The following is a 19,681-nucleotide window of genomic DNA, read 5'->3' as shown; positions in this document are numbered from 1 at the left end:
AGTGTGTGAATCCCTTCCCACAGTCTGAGCAGGTGACCACCCTCCCCACAGTGTGAACCCACCACTGTCTCTGCAGTGTGGATCAGTGTGTGAATGCCTTCGCACAGTCTGAGCAGGTGACCACCCTCCCCACAGTGTGAACCCACCACTGTCTCTGCAGTGTGGATCAGTGTGTGAATGCCTTCCCACAGTCAGAGCAGGTGACCACCCTCACCACAGCGTGAACCCACCACTGTCTCTGCAGTGTGGATCAGTGTGTGAATCCCTTCCCACAGTCTGAGCAGGTGACCACCCTCCCCACAGTGTGAACCCACCACTGTCTCTGCAGTGTGGATCAGTGTGTGAATGCCTTCCCACAGTCAGAGCAGGTCAACATCCTCTCACTGCTGAAAACAGTCCGGTGTGTCGGTAGGTGAGATGAAAGTGTGAATCCCTTCTGACAATCTGAGGAAGGTGAACAGTTTCTCCCGAGTGTGAACTAACTGATGCTCCTTCAGTTGAGATGGCTGAATGAATCCCTTCCCACAGTCTGAGCAGTCGAATAACTTCTACTCACTGTGAACCTGTTGATGTTTTTTAAAATGAGATGATTGAGTGAATCCCTTCCCACATTCGGAGCAGATGAACGGCCTTTCCCCAGTGTGAACAAACCGGTGTCTCTGCAGCATGGATGACTGAGTGAATCCCTTCCCACATTCAGAGCAAGTGAATTGCCTGTCCCACGCGTGGACTAACTGATGGGTCAGCAGAGAAGATGACTGGGAGAATCCCTTCCCACAGTCGGAGCAGGTGAACGGCCTGTCTCCAGTGTGAACTCGCTAGTGTGTCTGTAGCATGGATGACAGAGTGAATGCCTTCACACAGTCTGAGCAGGTGAACGGCCTCTCCCCAGTGTGAAGCCGCTGGTGTTCCAGTAGGTGAGATGATCGACTTAATCTTGTCCCACATTCAGAGCAGCTGAATGGCTTCTCCCCAGTGTGAATTCTGTTGTGCTTCAAAAATGTAGATGACCGAGCGAATCCCTTCCCACATTCAGAGCAGATGAACGGCCTCTCCCCAGTGTGAATTCGCTGATGCACTCTCAGTCTAGATGACCGAGTGAATCCCTTCCCACATTCAGAGCAGCTGAATGGTTTCTCCCCAGTGTGAACTCGCTGCTGTACCTTCAGTTGAGAAGACCAAGTGAATTTTTTCCCACATTCAGAGCACGTGAAAGGCCTCTGCCTTGTGTGGACTAACTGGTGTCTCAGTAGGTGTGCTGACTGAGTGAATCCCTTCCCACAGTCGGAACAGGTGAATGGCCTCTCCCCAGTGTGAACTCACTGTTGTCTCTGTAGTGTGGATGAGCGAGTGAATCCCTTCCCACAATCTGAGCAGGTGAATGGCCTCTCCCCGGTGTGAATCCGGTAGTGCTTCACAAGGGTGGATAACTGAGTGAATCCCTTCCCACGTTCAGAGCATGTGAATGGCCACTCCCCAGTGTGAACTGACTGGTGTGTCAGTAGGTGAGATGACTGAGTGAATCCCTTCCCACAGTCTAAGCACATGAATGGCCTCTCCCCAGTGTGAACTCGCTGTTGTCTCTGTAGTGTGGATGAGCGAGTGAATCCCTTCCATTCATCTGATGAAGGTGAACGGCATCTTCTCAGAATGAACTCGCTGGTGTTCGTTCAGTTGAGATGATTGAGTGAATCTTTTCCCACATTCAGAGCAGGTGAATGGCTGTGTGTGAACCTGCTGGTGTCACAGTTGAGTGTGTGAATGCCTTCCCACCGTCCGAGCAGATCAATATCCCCTCACTGGTGTATTTTTGGATATATCTTCAGCCTCGATGATAGATTGAATTGCTTCCCACAGTCAGAACAGGTGGAGCATCTCTCTGTGCTGTGAACTTGCTGATGTATCTTCAGGCTGGATGACAGAGTAATTCCCCTCCCACACACAGAGTGGGTGAATGGCCTCTCGCCACTGTGAACTCACTGGAGTGTCCGCGGGTAGGCTGTGAGTGTGTTCTCAGCACCCCAGTTCCAGTGGATTTCACTGAGTTACAACAGAAAACTTCATTTCAGACACAAAATACATTTCCAGCCGGCATGAGATTAACTCTTCATCTCCAAGGATCGATAACAGATGTGTTGGTCTTGCAAAGAAAGTATTTCGTCACTTCTTATATATCTGGACACAGACAGCAAAACTGACATGTTGAGATTCCCTTGCACAAGTGTTCTGCCATTTCAAACCTGTAAAAATATTTGAAAGGACATCAGTGGGTGAAGAACAATTATTCAGGTGAGGTTTTAGTCTGTCAGGAGCTCTGGCATCACAATGTTATGAAGTTCATCTCACGTTGGAGCTGAAGGGCTTGTACTGTGCTATAAATTTCTATATACTGCTACAAACTCCTCATCTTCTGACAAGGTATATATCAGGCATCCTGACTAACCAACAAATTCTCTGCCTGTATGAGAATAGGGGATTTCTGCCCTCAATTAACTTGTGAGTTGCCTCAATTTGACTCTGTCCATTTGATGTTATTTCAAGTTCTTGTCACGCCCCACAGCACTACAAAAGAGCACTTGTTATTACATGTCTGATCCTGTCGATTTTCTAATGACTTTGATCCCCTCCCAACAAGCGCTTGACAGTGATACACCCATCGATGGCAATGTTAACGAACATGAAGGGGATGGTAGTGGTTATTCTCATTGGAATGTGGTAATTTTGCGATGCGAAAGCCACAAGTCTCTTGTCATCGATGACAGAGGTGTTTCATACCGTTATTTACCCAGAGAGAACTAAAGCTGATGGAAGGATTTTTTTTTTTGCCAAACAGCACCAGTATCTTTTCCAGACTCAGACTCAAATTGTAAAGGTGCTACAAAATACCAGACCGGTGGCTCGCACTGCCCTTCAGTACCCTGGGGCTGGTACCGTCTGGGCCAGAGTCTCTAGTCTCTCCAGCTGTCCCTTCAACCTGCCTCGACGGCAGGGAGGGTGTGTGGTCTTGGCCAGTGGGAGAGTGGACAGCAGTAGGTCCCCTGCTGAGAAAAACAAATCCACTTCATTGGCCCTGTCCAGGCAAGCCTCCGATCTTCCTTTCTTTAACCTTGAAGCCGGTGACCTGCTTCGTACCCGACTACACGCCCGCTATGCTACCCTACTGGAGCTTGTACTCCAGCTTCCTCTTGTAGGGACCTTCAAACCTACCTCAGCCCTGCCCTCCGTTCACCCCGTTCTCGCCTCAGTGCTTGTCTTGTCTCCACACCTGGAGGCTCTCTTCTCCTTATTCAGAGGTTCTTTCGGGTCGCTGGTGATCCGGGGCTTGTGGCTGAGGAAGCAACATATACAGCCCTGGCTGGCAAGATGGCGTTCTCGCAGAATTTGATGCGGCCCAGGGGGATTCCCTTGGGAACATCACAAGAAGAGCATTTTTAGTTTTGGGTGCCTGTGTCCTCACCACTCTAGCAATATGGGTCTGTTGGATCATGCGATGTATCTTTCTCGGTAACCCCCCACCTCCGCTGTTCCAAAGCCTTCAGCTGATTTTAGCTTACACGATTTAATCACGTCTAAGCATTCTGTTCTGCCTGTTGTTTAGATAGATAGATAGGTACTTTATTCATCCCCATGGGGAAATTCAACATTTTTTCCAATGTCCCATACACTTGTTGTAGCAAAACTAATTACATACAATACTTAACTCAGTAAAAATATGATATGCATCTAAAATCACTCACTCAAAAAGCATTAATAATAGCTTTTAAAAAGTTCTAAAGTAGTTTACTTAAATACATTAAATACAATCAACCCCGGCACTTTAACATATCTTACTCCTGGCGGTTGAATTGTAAAGCCTAATTGCATTGGGGAGTGTTGACCTCTTCATCCTGGAGGAGGAGCATTGCATTGCATCGATAACAACCTGTCGCTGAAACTGCTTCTCTGTCTCTGGATGGTGCTATGTAGAGGAATTATTACGATGCGAGAACCCCGTTTTTTTTTTTACAGATGGATCAAAGGATAATTTAACCGGAAAATTAGCTGTGGTTGTTTTTGTGCCCGGATGATAGGTAACGATGAGGAAATGACTTACTGACCATTCACTGGCAGCCACAGCGGAACTGGTGGCCATCATCTTGGGCTGACAGTGGGTGGAGGAAAGTTTGTGCTGACGTGTGGCGATGTGAATGGGAAGCTGTATTGAAATGGCCGTCAGGAGATCCCGCCTGTGCTGGACAGAAGATAGGACCACGCCAAAGTGGTCTACACGTCTCCCTTTTGGCAGCTCGTCCCACACCACTGATCTCCCTCCTGGTACTTCTCCTTGCTGCCGAACAATTGCCACACATCCCCCCTACACCCCCTCTCTCTCTCACTACCTTTCAGGGAGTGTTGTACACGGGAGGCCGCACTTCACCAGCGAGTGTGTTAGTGTCACATACTGTATGCAGTGCTGCCGGTGGAGCCTGTGTTATATTGGCGAGATGCAGCGTAGATTGGGAGGTCGCTCCACAAACACCTTCACTCTGTTAGCCAGGAAAAGCAGTAAGTTCCCACTTTTGAAAGCGTATATGTTTCCACATGTAATTGGCAAAGATGCTTTGGATATCTAAAACAGCTTTCAAATTGACGAAACAGCCTTGAGGTGTATTTTGTTCCAAATAAAAAACATCACGATTGAGGGAAGTAACCTTTCTTTCCTGTGACCAGAAACAAGTTGTTATTTGAGACCAATACTGAGCTGAGCTGCACACACTGAATAAGTCCTGTGAATTTGGAGATTTGACAGACTTACCAGATGGGGACAAAACAGTCTGTGGAATCACAGATAATAGGCTCAGAGAAAGACAGCTCCGTGAGGAGAATGACTTGACGTTGCCAAAGGCTGTGGGTATGTGTTGGACTGTGACAAGGAACGGGAAAACCCAGACGCAGGACACCGGCACGGAGATAGAGTCGGGATGCAGACGAGGGCGTGAGCGTGGCTGGGGCTGAACGGCAAACAGGAGGGTGAACGGAAAAGCAGCAGGCAGGCAAAACTTACCTTGACACAGGGCGTTGCTGGAGCTGAAGGGCAAACAGGAGACAGGCGGCAGGCAAAACTTAGCTTGACGGGAAGAGGCAGAGTTACACGGGTAAACCTCGGCACTGAAGTAAAACTTAGAATGCACAATCCGAAGCAGCTGGGAACGTGAATTACCACACTGGTTGACACAGCGACCTGGCGATGAGCGGATGCAAAGCCGGGGTATTTACGCTGCAGGTTTAGATGAGAATCAGGTGTGTCGCAACAAGGGGAATTAGGAGAATATGGGGGATTAACGGTTGGGACCGTGACACGGACAGCAGAGAGCACACGAGCACAAGCTGGGGAACTGCACAGGCCGAGGTGAGAGTGCATACTATGAAAAAGGGGGGAGGCGGGCAGAACTCATGTTGTTACCCAAAGCAACAGAAAAGCAAAGAAATAAGGGCAGAATTAAGACGGCACCAAGTGGCTGCGAAAACGGCCTAATTCTTGCCTTTGATATCTCATTTTTCCCTTTTCAGGGTTGGTCGGGTTCTATCGAGGCCCTGAGCTGCCAGTGGCATTCGCAACCTATTTTCTTTTACGGTGGATGGGTTCCAGTTCCGGGTGCTCTGTGGCCGACCGGTTTTTGACATTCTCCAGGCCCGCCTCCGGGGTGCGGACCTGTGGATGCCTGATTTCAGGCTGGTGTTGCCGACAGTGGCGTCGCAGGATAGGGAACATCGTGGATCTCGCTGCGGCACACTTTTAATAGGATAACAGCGACTGTCAGTCTCCCCTTTTGCTGTGAAAATGAGTGATATTGCTCATGAGAGAGGGAGCCTTTGACACGTCGAGCTGTCGGGTAAACAACAGTTTTTGTTGACTGCAGATGTTCTGTTTTCCATTGATGCCGCTGGACCTGCTGAGATCCTCCAGCATTCTGTGTGTGTTGCTATGGTCTCTCTCTGGTGTTTTCTGTTGCTTGGCGGTGGGGGGCGCTGACATTCTGTGTGTGTTGCTATGGTTTCTCTCTGGTGTTTTCTGTTGCTTGGTGGTGGTGGGCGCTGACATTCTCTGTGTGTTGCTCTGGCCTCTCTCTGGTGTTTCCTGTTGCTTGGTGGTGGGGGGCGCTGACATTCTGTGTGTGTTGCTATGGTCTCTCTCTGGTGTTTCCTGTTGCTTGGTGGTGGTGGGCGCTGACATTCTGTGTGTGTTGCTATGGTCTCTCTCTGGTGTTTCCTGTTGCTTGGTGGTGGGGGGCGCTGACATTCTGTGTGTGTTGCTGTGGTCTGTCTCTGGTGTTTCCTGTTGCTTGGTGGTGGTGGGCGCTGACATTCTGTGTGTGTTGCTATGGTTTCTCTCTGGTGTTTCCTGTTGCTTGGTAGTGGTGGGCGCTGACATTCTGTCTGTGTTGCTATGGTTTCTCTCTGGTGTTTCCTGTTGCTTGGTGGTGGGGGGCGCTGACATTCTGTGTGTGTTGCTATGGTCTCTCTCTGGTGTTTTCTGTTGCTTGGTGGTGGTGGGCGCTGACATTCTGTGTGTTGGTGTGGTCTCTCTCTGGTGTTTCCTGTTGCTTGGTGGTGGTGGGCGCTGACATTCTGTGTGTTGCTGTGGTCTCTCTCTGGTGTTTCCTGTTGCTTGGTGGTGGGGGGCGCTGACATTCTGTGTGTGTTGCTATGGTTTCTCTCTGGTGTTTCCTGTTGCTTGGTGGCGGTGACATCAGCGCCGGACTCCGGAGCGCAGGCTCCTGAGTTCCAATCCAAGTCGGGCCACACCCCCTCCCCCCCACCGGCACGCCTTCCATCCATGCTGGGTTGAGCGTTGAGCTAGCCACTCGGCCTCGTAAAACACACAAAGGGTCGAGTCAGGAATGTTCATATTGTGACCCCGTTAATCCGAAAAACCAATCCAGACACCACGCGCCAGACAGGAATGGCCGACCGTCTGGTGCGACACGCTAGGGAGGATATATTTGCTACTAATGCATTGTCAACAAGAAATAAAAGACCTACCAAGAGATTAATGCTGATGTACATGTCCTATGTGGACACGATTTTTACCTCCATTCCAATATCTCCTGATAGAACAGAGACGATTAGGACACCAGCAGGGACGGCTGCATCAAGGAAGGTACGCAGAGAGACAATACAGAAAGGATGGCCTGCAACTACGAATAGATGTTCAATATTTGTTCGGGATTATTGGGCAGACAGAGCTGAACTGTCAGCATTGGAAGATGTGGTCCTCCAGGGGAACAGGTTCGTGTCTTCAGGTCGTCACACAAGGAAGTGTTCCAGAAGGTTCACGAAGTGCACCCTGATGAGGAAAGAAACGTAAACAACGAGCTGATGAAGTGACGTACTGTCCAAGAAGGAACCGAGACATCTGACGGACCACTACTTCATACGAGATATGTCGTACCCACAGACCAAAGCAGCAAGCAAATCCCCTGACTCCACCCCCTGTACCAGACAAGCCGTCCTTCACATTCGGTGATTAGTTGTTTGATTGTAATGGGAAGAGTCATATTGTTGCGACAGACTTCTCTTCCAGTCACCCAGAGTTTGCAACAACACAATCAATATCCAGGAAAGCAATCATCACCTTCTCAAAAACTGCGTTTGCGTGGCATGGAGCTCCACAGAATCATAGAAAACCACAGCACGTTACAGGCCCTTCGGCCCACAATGTTGTGCCGACCGTGTAACCTACTCTAGAAACTGCCTAGAATTTCTCTAACGCGTGGCCCACTATTTTGCTAAGCTCCGTGTACCTATCTAAGAATCTGTTAAAAGACCCTATTGTACCCGCCTTTACCGCTGCCCCTGGCAGTACATTGCACACACACACACACACACACACACACACACACACACACACACACACACACACACACACACATTCACACACACACACACACACACACACACACACACACACACACACACACACACACACACACACACACACACACACACACACCACTCTCTGTGCAAAAACTTACCTCAGCAATCCCCCTTGAAGCTACTAACAAGCACCTTAAAAATATGCTCGCTCGTGTTAGCCACTTCATCCCTGGCTACCCACACGAACAATGCCTCTCATCAGCTTATACATGTCGATCGGGTCACCTCTCGTCATCCGTCCCTTCACGGAGAAAAGGTCAAGTTTACTCAACCTATACTCATAAGGCATGTTCTGCACCATCCTTGTAAACCTGCGCTGCACACTCTCTATAGAATCTACATTCTTCCTGTAGTGAGGTGACCAGAACTGAAAACAGTAATCCAAGTGGGCTCTTCACAAGGTCTATATAGATCTAACACTACCTTGAACTCAATTCCACAGTTGATGAAGGTCATCACACCATACGCCTTCCTAGCAACATGTCAACCCGTGCTGTAGCTTTGAGTGTCCTACGGACACCGACTCGTTGATTCTCCACACTGCCAAGAGTCCTAACATTAATACTGAGCTGTGTCTACAAATTTGACAGACCAAAACGAATCATTCACACGCAAGTGGGCTGAACACCCCCCGCCAATTCTCAGCCTGTTCCTGCCTCCTAATGATGTCCCGCTTTAACCTCTGACAACCCTGAATGGGAATCAGGATTAAAATCTTTGGCGCTGTGAAGTTCTACTTGTGGCGGACGGTGCGAAGCTGCTCGGCGAAGTGCTCCGCTAACTGGCTCAGGGTGGAGGAGCAACACCTTATATTCTGTCTCGGTGCACTCCAACCGGATCAGCTGAACCATAACACCCGCCTTGTCTTCTGAATCCGGAGCCCCAAGGGAAAACAGCACCGGCTTACTACAAGATGACAGCAGAGCTCAGCTCAAACAAAGAAGTGAAACAAAGAGCAGGAGAGTGGTGGTGGAGGGGAACTCGTTGGGTCTGGTTGTCCAGAAGGAAATGGAGAAAGCTCGTGTGGCTTTCCTGGTGGGAGGGGGAGGTGTACATGGACGGGGTATCCACAGTGAAAGTAAGATGATCGGGGCCAGGGGACTTGAAATCATTTGTAATGAGTTTGTGTGTGCTGCTTGGACTTCCAGCATCTGCAGATCTACGCTTGCTCGTGAATGGGAGATTCCGTTTGTTGCGGACGGAGCGAACGTACTTGTCAAAGTCGACTCCTGATCAACGTTGGGTCTCATCGACGGAGAGGAGGCCTCACTGGGAGCAACAGGTACGGCACAGCAACCTGACAGACTCGCAGGTGAAGTGTTGCCTCACTGGGAGCGACAGGTACGGCACAGCAACCTGACAGACTCGCAGGTGAAGTGTTGCCTCACTGGGAGCGACAGGTACGGCACAGCAACCTGACAGACTCGCAGGTGAAGTGTTGCCTCACTGGGAGTGACAGGTACGGCACAGCAACCTGACAGACTCGCAGGTGAAGTGTTGCCTCACCTGGAAGGACTGTTCGTGATCCAGACTGGGACTGAGGGAGGAAGTAAATGGGAGTGTATAGAACTTCCCTCGCTTGCAAGGATATGTTCCGGGGGGGGGGGGGAAATTAGTGGGAAGGGACGAATGGAATCCTTGTGGAAAGCAGGACGTTGGGGGTGGGGCTGGGGAGGTAAAGATAGGAAGCCAGGAAGCTGTTTAGTCAAGACAACCGTACAAATCGGGAGGTTTATAAAAAATGTCAGCTCCTGTGAATGTGTTTGGTGAGCCCATAGTCGGTGTCTTCCTCGGGTCCACTGTCATCTGAATCTGCCAGGGTGGATGGTGGAGGGTTTTACAGAGATGACAAGTGGAGTAGGGGTCAGACGGGTTCACAGAATGGTGATGGGTGTAGGTGTAGAAGGGCTGTCACAGATGGCGGAGGCTACACGGATCGGAGATGTTAACAGAAATGGAGAGAGCTGTAGGGTTTGGAACCATTTTCACAGAGAGCGAGTGGTGTAGCAATGTTTCTCCACCACTGGGGGAATGCACTTCACTTCTACCATTTTTGTCTGTAACCAGCTGGAACCTGTATTGTATCAGAGAGCTTTGCTAATAATGTTCGTGCATCACGATGCTGATGGTACCTGAGCACACGACTGCAGACCGGCAGCTGTGTCACTGGGAAAATGCTGAACACGCTGATTAAGCAGACAAACAGAATGCACCCTGACCTTGAACTTGTGTCCGAAGCAGTGAATGTACACGCTTGTGCTTTTTTGGAGAACAGCTATTACTCGCTCTTGTGCCGGTCTTCCCTCGCTGCAAGTAAAAATAAGCGCTGTTATGACTGATACACTCTTTTGAGTTAATTGTTGGTCATAAGACAAAGTGAAAAGGTGCTGGACACCACCTCCTACCCAGACACCCAATCATACCTGCACCTTACTCCCCACGGCTTCGCCATCTCACCACTACACCGCAAGTCATAGGAACTGAAATACTCATTCCATTCATTGAGTCTTCTCCACCATTCGATCATGGCTATAGGACTTTCCCTCTAAACCCCATTCTGCTGCTTTCTACCCTTCACCTTCAACAGCCTTATTAATCAGCAACCCATCATTTACTTACTTAAAGCCTGTTACGCCGCTGGTGTTTAGGACAGCAACGAAGAGGTTCACCAGGATGTGTCTGGATTAGAGGCATGAGCTGCCGTGTAAGGAGAGTTCTGACAAACTTGGGCTGTTTTCTCTGGAGTGGAGGAGAATCAGGGTGACCTGAGAGAACTTGATCAGAATAAGAGAGGGATAGAGAGAGTAGATAGCCACCATTTTTTAACCGTCCGTGTCAAAATGTCTAATCCCAGACAGCATGCTTTTGGAGAGATGAGGGAGCTGTGGAATTCATTGCCACGGACGGCTCAGAGGCCAAGTCATCAGGTTTAGTTAAAACAGAATTTGATCAGTACTTGATTAGTAAGGGTGTCAAAGGTCATGGGGGAAGGCAGGAGAATGGGGTTGAGAAGGAAAATAACAGACACTGAGACAGGTACAGAAAGAGGAAACTTTAGAGTGAGACGTGTTAAGGACAGACAGATGGGACAGACTCAGATAGGGTTCTTGTCCAGCACGGAGCAGAGGGGCTGAACACCGGTTCGTTTTCCACTCTCGGTCCTTCACTGAGACCATTTCTCATCAGTACACGTTTTACAAACAATACGTATCATTGATCAAGTTCAACATAAATTTATTATCAAAGTGTGTGAACAAAATGCTATCAAACAATTAATTCCTTTTCTTTTTGACAAGGCAACTCAATGCTCACCCCCAGCCTGGGGTAGGGAATGGGACCAATTCCAGAGGGGGAGGAGTGGGTGAGACTGGGACTTTGTGAAGGAGCCCTAACTCCATCCTCCTTATTCCCCTTTTCCCTTCTCACTCCCCTCCCTCCCACTCCACTGCATGTGTTTGTGTGTGAGACCTGCCTGCCCAGTCACACACCATCAGCGATGTGCGCTTCCCCCAACACACTCACACTCCTCTGTACACAGCAATTCTCACCAGCTCAGAAGATCCAAAAATCTTATACCCTCCCTCCTGCACCAACTCCTTAGCCATGTGTTAAACAGTTTATTCTTCCTCTTCCTGGCCCGTGGCACAGATGGCAGTCCTGAGGTCACAGCCCTGGACGAGCAGCCATTTAACTTAGCAGCCCACTCCCTGAACTGCCTTTGAGAAGCTCGTTACTCGACCACCCTATATCATTGTTACCCACATGGACCACGACCTTCACTGTTCACCCTCCCGGGAAATGCTGAGCACTCAACCCGAAATGTCACAGACCCGAGCACACAGGAAGCAACATGTCATCTTGGAATCTCATTCTCACCCACAGAACATCCAGTCAGTTCCCTGAGCTGCTGAATCACCTCTCACCTCAGCTCACCTCTTCTCCATCCTTCCCTTCTTAGCCTCAGAGCCAGACTAAGTGCCAGAGACCCTGTTGCTGTGACTTTCCTTTACTTGGTCATCCCACCATCCCCGACAGTATCTAAAGTGATATCTGTGTTGTTCAGGGGGATGGACACAGGGGTTAACTGCACTCGCTGTTTCCCCCTTCCCCTTCCTGTCACCCAGTTTCCTGTGCCTTGCACCTTGGGTTCAACTACCTCTCTATATGTCCTATCACCCCTTCAGCCTCCCGAAAGATCTAGAGTTCATCCAGTTCCAGCTCCAACTCCGTAATGTGGATTGTTCGGAGCTGAAGCTGGAAGCCCTTCTCACAGGTGTAGTTATCAGGGACACAGGAGGGTCCCCTGCCTTCCCACATCCCGCAAAGGAGCTTTCCACTATCCCGCCTGTCATCTCCACTGTTCTAACTGAGCAAATGTTAAGATAAAAATTCTAGTTCCATCATGATTTTGCCTTCTCTGATTGAATGCTTTCCTCACTGAAACCTCAAAGAGGTAAAGCCTCAAAGTCTCCGCTCTGACTCTGCCCACTCTGACACTGGCCGCTCCATTTGCTCCTGCCTGACCTGATGCTGATTGGTCACTGCTGAAAGCTCAAAAATCACCTGCGCTGAACCACTGCCTTTAATACTCCATTGGCGAACCTGACTGAATTACGTCCTCTCAAGCTTCTGATCTCTCCGATTCACGATGGATCAAAGCTCGGTAGGGCGACACAAGGATAAATGACAGACTGAAATCCATCCCACAGTCTGAGCAGGAGACCACCCTCCCCACAATGTGAACCCACCACTGTCTCTGCAGTGTGGATCAGTGTGTGAATGCCATCCCACAGTCTGAGCAGGTGACCACCCTCCCCACAGTGTGAACCCACCACTGTCTCTGCAGTGTGGATCAGTGTGTCAATGTCTTCCCACAGTCTGAGCAGATCAATGTCCTCTCACTGCTGAAATCAGTCTGGTGTGTCGGTAGGTGAGATGAAAGTGTGATTTCATTCCCAGTCTGAACAGATGTGATGACTGAGTGAATTCCTTCCCACAGTCTGAGCAGTTGAGCAGTTTCTCCCTTGTGTGAACTCGCTGATGTTCATTCAATTGAGATGTATGTGCGAATCCATTCCCACATTCAGAACAGGTGAGTCGCCAGTGTGAATTTGTTGATGTTCTTTAAAGTCTGAGGACCGAGTGAATTCCTTCCCGCAATCTGGGCAGGTGAACAGTTTCTCCCTGGTGTGAATTTGGCTGTGCTTCACAAGGCTGGTTGACCGAGTGAATCCCTTCCCACATTCAGAACATCTGAATGGCTTCTCCCCAGTGTGAATTGGGTAGTGCCTCACAAGTTTGGATGAGTCAGTGAATCCCTTCCCACAATCTGAGCAGATGAACGGTTTCTCCCCGGTGTGAATTCGGCAGTGCTTCACAAGACTGGATGAGTGAGTGAATCCCTTCGCACATTCAGAGCAGATGAATGGTTTCTCCCCAGTGTGAATTCGTTGATGTATTTTAACATCTGATGACCGAGTGAATCCCTTCCCACATTCAGAGCACGTGAATGGCTTCTCCCCAGTGTGAATTCGGTAGTGTTTCACAAGTGTGTCTGATTCTTTGAATCTCCTCCCACATTCAGAGCAGCTGAATGGTTTCTCCCCAGTGTGAACTCGCTGATGTTCAATCAGTTGATATGACCGAGCAAATCCCTTCCCACATTCTGAGCAAGTGAATGGCCTCTCCCCAGTGTGAACGCGGTAGTGCCTCACAAGGTTAGATGACCAAGTGAATCTCTTCCCACATGCAGAGCACACGAATGGCCACTCCCCAGTGTGAATTCGCCGATGCACCTCCGTTTGAGATGATTGAGTGAATCCCTTCCCACAGTCTGAGCAGGTGAATGGCATCTTCTCAGTGTGAACTCGCTGGTGTTCGTTCAGTTGAGAAGATTGAGTGACCCCTTTCACACAAAGCAGGTGAATGGCTTCTCCCCGGTGTGAACAAGCTGGTGTCAATGTGGTTGAGTGTGTGAATGTTTTCTCACCAGCTAAGCCGGTTACCGTCCTCTCACTGGTGAACTTACAGATTACCTTTAGAATCGATGACAGAATGAATTGCTTCTCACAGTCAGAACAGGTGGAGCATCTCACTGTGGTGTGAACTTGCTGATGTATCTTCAGGCTGGATGACTGAGTAGTTCCCCTCCCTCACACAGAGCAGGTGAATGGCCTCTCCCCACTGTGAACTCACTGGTGTGTCTGTGGGTAGGCTGTGAGTCAATCCTTTCCCACACTGAGAGAAGGAGAATGATATCTCACTGCAATTGAAGAACTGATCTTCAGTGAACAAATGCTGGTGTTTTCTCAGCACCCCGGCTCCAGTAGATAACACTGAGTTAGAAAAGAAAACTTCACTTCAGACAGAAAACACATTTCCAGCTGGGATGAGATACTTCTTCATTTCCAAGGATTGACAACAGATGTGTTGGTCTTGCAAAGAAAATATTTGGTCACTCCTTATATATCCGGTCAGAGAGAGCAAAACTGACACGTTGAGATTCCCTTGCACAACTGTTCTGCCATTTCAGACCTGTAAGAATAATTGAAAGGACATCAATGCGTGAAGAACAATTATTCAGGTGAGATTTTAGTCTGTGGTGAGAACATAAGAAATTGGAGCACGAGAACGTCATCTGGCCCATCTCCACCAACCTGCCTTTACTCCATCGCCCTTAATCTCCCTACTATGGAAAAATCTATCCAACTTTGTCTCAAATACATTTACTGAGGAAGCCTCCAGTGCTTCATTGGGCAGAGGAATCCACATATTCACCACCCTCAGGGAAAAGCAGTTCCTCCTCATCTCCATCCCAAATGCCCTGAATCTTGAGGTGATGTCCTCTAGTTCTAGTCTCACCTACCAGTGGAAACAACTTTCCTGCCTCTATCTTATCTATCCCTTTCATAATTTTACATGTTTCTATAAGATCTTCACTCAATTTGAGCTCTGGCATTACTGAGTTCAACTCAAGTTCAGATATACCGCAGGTGACTGTGGGAAGCGAGGGAGGAGATTGCTGAGCATCTGGCGATGATCTTTGTCTCATCAATAGGGATGGGAGAAGTACCCGAGGATTGTTTAACAAAGGGAAAAAAGGTAACCCAGGAAATTATAGACCAGTGAGTCTTGCATCAGTCGTGGGCAATTTGTTGGAGAAGATCCTAAGCGGGAGGACTTATGAGCATCAGATTAGCGGTAGTCAGCATGGCTTTGTCAAGGGCAGGTTATGCCTTACCAACCTGATTGAACTCTTTGGGGATGTAACATTGATGAAGGTAGAACATTGGATGTAGTGTACGTGGTTTTCAGTAAGACTTTTGATAAGGTTCCCCATATGAGGCTCATTGAGAAAGTAACGAGGAAGGACCCAAGGAGAGCTGCTTTGTGGATCCAGAACTAGCTTGGCCACAGGGTGGTTGTTGATGGTTTGTGTTCTGCATGGAGGATGGTGAACAGTGATATTCTGCAGCGATCTGTTCTGGGACCCCTCCTCTTTGTGAATTTTAAAAATGACCTTGATGAGGAGTAGAAGGGTGTGTTTGTAAGTTTGTCGATGACACAAATGTAGTGGGTACTGTGGGTTGTCTGAATGGTTGTCACAGTAGAGCAGTTACATCGATAGGATGTAGAACTGGACTGAGAATTGGCAGATTGAGTTCAACCTGGTGGTTCATTTTGGTAGGTCTAATTTGAAGACAGAATACAATACTAATGATAGGACTCTTGGCAGTTTGGAGGATCAGCGAGATCTTGCGGTCCGTGTCAATAGTACATGCAAAGCTGCTGTGCAGGTTGACAATGTTTTTAAGAAGGCCTTCATCAACTATGGGACTGAGTTCAAAAGTGGTGAGGTACAGTTACAGATTTATAAGGCCTTCATTGGACCCCACTTTTAGTACTGTGTTCAATTCTGATCATCTCACTACAGGAAGAATGTGGATACTCTGGAAAGGGTTCAGAGGAGAGTTGTATAAGATGATGAGAGGCATTGATCAAGCAGAAAGCCAGAGGTTTTTTCTCAGGGCTGAGCTAGCTAACATGCAAGGGCAGAGTTTTAAGATGCATGTAAGTAGGTACAAGGGGGATACCAGAGGTAAGTTTTTCAAAGGTAGAGGCGGATAGAATCAGGGTCTTTTTAGACACTGTTAGGTGCCTACATGGAGCTTAGAATAATAGAGGTCTATGTGGTAGTCAAACTCTAGACAGTTTTGAGAGTAGGTTTTATGGTCAGCATGATATTGTGGGCCGAAGGGCCTGTAATATATTGCAGACTTCTGTTTCTATGTTTAGATATGAACTCCTCATCTTCTAACATGTCACGGATCAGGCATCCTGACTGACCAACAAATTCTCTGACTGTATTCCCTCTGTATGAGAGTAGGCTATTTCTGCCTTCAATCAACCTGTGTCTTGGCTCAATTTGTCCTGATTTTTGGTATCATTTCAAGTGCTGGTCATGCTCCACAACACAACAAAGTGAACTTGTTACTACATGTCGGATCCTGGAGATTTTCTAATTACTGGGATCCCCTCCCACCCCCAGCTGATTGACAGTGATGAACCCATCGATGGCAATGGCTATGAAGGGGAGGGCAGTAGTTATTCTCATTGGTGTGTGGCACCTTTGTGATGTGCAAGCTACAAGTCACTTGTCATCGAGAACAAGGTGTTTCATATCGTTATTTACACAGAGAACTAAAGCTGACGGGAGGATTTCTTTTAGCCATACAGCACTAATTTACATTTCCACTGACTGGACAGTATATTTTTGTTCCGAGGTACTGATCCTCGGATTGGCATGACTGGAGGTCGAAGTATTTGGGCATATTCTAAGGGGACAATGCTGGTAGTGTCACCCATGGCTGCCTCCTTACCCAGCAGACACCAAGAACAAGTAAGCTGTCTATCCGCCATCTAAGGACCCAGCAATGCGCATGCGCCGCAGAAATGGCGGCGCCGCCAGCTCTCAATCAGCCGTAAACTCCCCGTCACTCGGGAAAATCGTGGGGCTGGGACTGTCCTGAGGTGCCGGACCTGTGGGGTCGGAGCTCATAGTAATGTTCCTTCAATCGCGGTGCAAACGCCGGTGATTAAGCTCCCACCCGCGGCCCCGCTCCTACCTGCGTCCGATCCCAGCGAGCCTCTCATCTACTGGGCGCATGCGCAATATTCGCGACGGTCTGTGACGCCCACGCATGCGCATTTGTTTAAATAGGATTTAAAAAAAAATCTGCAAATGCGGAAATCCAAAGCAACACCCACAAAATGCTGGAGGAACTCAGGGGGGGCAGAAAGCAACGATGGAGGGGAGAGAACAGTCGGCGTTTCAGACAGAGACCCTTCTTCAGAACCGGAAAGGAAGGGAGGGAGAAAGAATGTGAGGTGGAGGGGAGGTGATACATCAGATTAGTCGGGCGTGAAGTAAAGAGCTGGGAAAATTGATGAAAGAGATAAAGACTGCAGAATAATCATGATGATGTTGATAATAATAAATAAATACATTATTGATCCCGAGTGGGGAATTCTTTCGTTACATTAGCGACATTTAGAAACACAATTAGCAGTGTGCAGACTTTATTAAAAATAAACCGGGAATAATAATATACACAATAATACTGCACCAATGCGCAATAATAATGTATGAAATACTGTTGATCTCTGAAGTGTGTTCTCCTGTCGCAGAAAGATGAACTGTTGAAAATGCGTATTGCCGTTGATCCCAAAGATTTTCTGTAAAGGCGTCAAATGTTATGGGGAGAAGGCAGGAGAACGAGGTTGAGAAGGAAGATAAAAGACACTGGCACTGTCAAGCACAGACGGATGGGACAGACTCAGACAGGGGTTCTTGTTTGGCACAGAGCTGTGGGGCTGAACACCGGTTCATTTTCCACTCTCGGACCTTCACTGAGACCATTTCTCATCAGTACATGTTTTACTTGGAAGTTTCTGGCCTTAACTTATTTTTAATTCATCTCAGAACAATTCTCAACAAAATCTTTATTAGGTGAATCTTAAGACAGATTGTTCTATAATTTTCGCAGTCAATAATTCCAGGAATTCTTGGCAGAGCTATAAGTACAGATTTCAAGCGATCATCAGGCAATACAGCAGACTATATGCAATTAAACAGTTCAAAAAGAATATCTATGCCCAGATCTTCTAGGGCTTGTAAACTGAGGTTTCCTCAAGTCCAGTGGCTTTACCACGTTTCATGCTTTACATTGCTTTAGTTTTTTCTTCTTTGGTAATAGGTGGGCCAGAATTAGGGTGTTTAATATCTGGGGGTTCCCCTCTATTATCCTCAGGCAGCTGCTCTATATACTGAATCCTCCTCCCACATACTTCATCTGGATCTGTCTGCTGATCTTATGCATTCTGTAGAGGAGGTTTTCTTAATTCCATAATTTCTTTAATTTTCTTGTCCATTTCTTTGCCGTTGTTAATATGGCCTTCTGCTTCATTGCATTTTTGATTTAGCCTTTCTTCCTTTGCAATATTGCACACTTGTCTGTTTAGCTCGCTGAAATGCACTTCATTATTCTTCACTAACCTTCTTTGTTCCATCAGATGTAGAATTTCTTGGGTTATCCACCCCTTGTTGGTGTGTTGTGTTTCTTGTATTTGGATTATCTCCCCTGCTGATTGCTGTATAGCATATTTAAATCTGTCCCAAATAGGTGTTGTTTCGTTTTCGTTGAGGTGTTCTTCTACAGCTGTCTTGAATTGTTGCTAAGTATGCTATCTTTTTTTTTGTTCTCCCAATACCGACTTCTCTTTTTTCCACGTTTCAGTTTCTTTAATTTTGTTTTGATGGTAGCTATTACTGGATGGTGATCTGAACAACAGTCTACTCCTGAGTAGGATTTAGAATTTGTGATACTATTTCTAAAGGGTTCATTGACGGTAATGAAATCTATTTGATTCCTTGTTCTATCTCCAGGGCTAATCCAAGTACACAATCTACGTGGATGGTTTTTATACCAAGTATTGGTGGTCGCTTGGTTGTATCTGACACACCAGTCAGTAAACCTTTCTCCGTTTTCAATTTCCTCCCCAGCCCAAAGGGTCTTATAATATTATCAACCGTTTTCTGTCCAACTTTGGCGTTAAAATCTCCCATGACTAGTTTTATATCCTGAGATTTACATTGCCCTGTCGAGATCTTCATAAAACTTGTTGTTATCCTGTTCGTCCCCATCATTTGTTGGTGCGTAGGTTTGGATTATGCTGATGTTAAAAGGGTTAACCCTTAATTTAACTAAAAGCAGCCGATCGGAAATCGCCCAATATGACATAAGACATTTTGATACTTTGTATTATTTCAAATTCTCGCTAAACTAAATACTGATGGAAGGGAACAACAACTACTTCACAATTCATATTGGAACCAAATGGTAGTGTAAAAATTTATGATAATATAAGCAGTTGGACTAAAATTCAAAGAGGATTTAGACAGAGATGCGTTGCCTCATTGGAATTTTTAAATATCTATAGTGAAATGATTCTCAGAGAAATAGAAGACCTAGATGGGATAAAAATTTGAGGTGTTAACATCAACAATATAAGATATGCGGATGATACCACCCTAATAGCAAGTGCTACAGAAGACCTACAAATCCTCCTACCCAAAGTAATGCAAACAAGTGCAGATTCTGGTCTAACCATCAACTGAAAAAAAATGTATGGTAACATCGAAACAGCAGGATACTCCCAACGGCAAGTTGTACATCGGTAACCAAGAGGATGAACAAAACGCCAG

General features: G+C 47.4%; 1 protein-coding gene and 1 pseudogene across 1 annotated transcript; both read right to left on the bottom strand.

Moving 5' to 3' along the window:
- Nucleotides 1-548: 548 nt before the first annotated feature.
- Nucleotides 549-5,752, bottom strand: LOC140716733 (uncharacterized; annotated as a pseudogene).
- Nucleotides 5,753-12,706: 6,954 nt separating this feature from the next.
- On the bottom strand, nucleotides 12,707-17,070 carry LOC140716980 (uncharacterized). The gene is made up of 2 exons (XM_073030186.1): nucleotides 17,043-17,070; nucleotides 12,707-14,451 (listed from the first exon to the last, which is right to left on the bottom strand). Exon 2 carries the CDS (start codon nucleotides 13,767-13,769, stop codon nucleotides 12,966-12,968), a length of 804 nt encoding a protein of 267 aa, XP_072886287.1. The 5' UTR covers nucleotides 13,770-14,451; nucleotides 17,043-17,070; the 3' UTR covers nucleotides 12,707-12,965.
- Nucleotides 17,071-19,681: the final 2,611 nt, after the last annotated feature.

This window comes from Hemitrygon akajei, chromosome 26, assembly GCF_048418815.1.
Source record: "Hemitrygon akajei chromosome 26, sHemAka1.3, whole genome shotgun sequence".
Taxonomy (NCBI): Eukaryota; Metazoa; Chordata; class Chondrichthyes; order Myliobatiformes; family Dasyatidae; genus Hemitrygon; species Hemitrygon akajei.
This window is presented reverse-complemented; position numbering and strand designations above follow the sequence as displayed.

What these genes read in the sequence shown, in the direction of transcription:
- LOC140716980 (XM_073030186.1), bottom strand. Translation starts at nt 13,769, where the DNA reads ATGCCATTCACCTGCTCAGACTGTGGGAAGGGATTCACTCAATCATCT.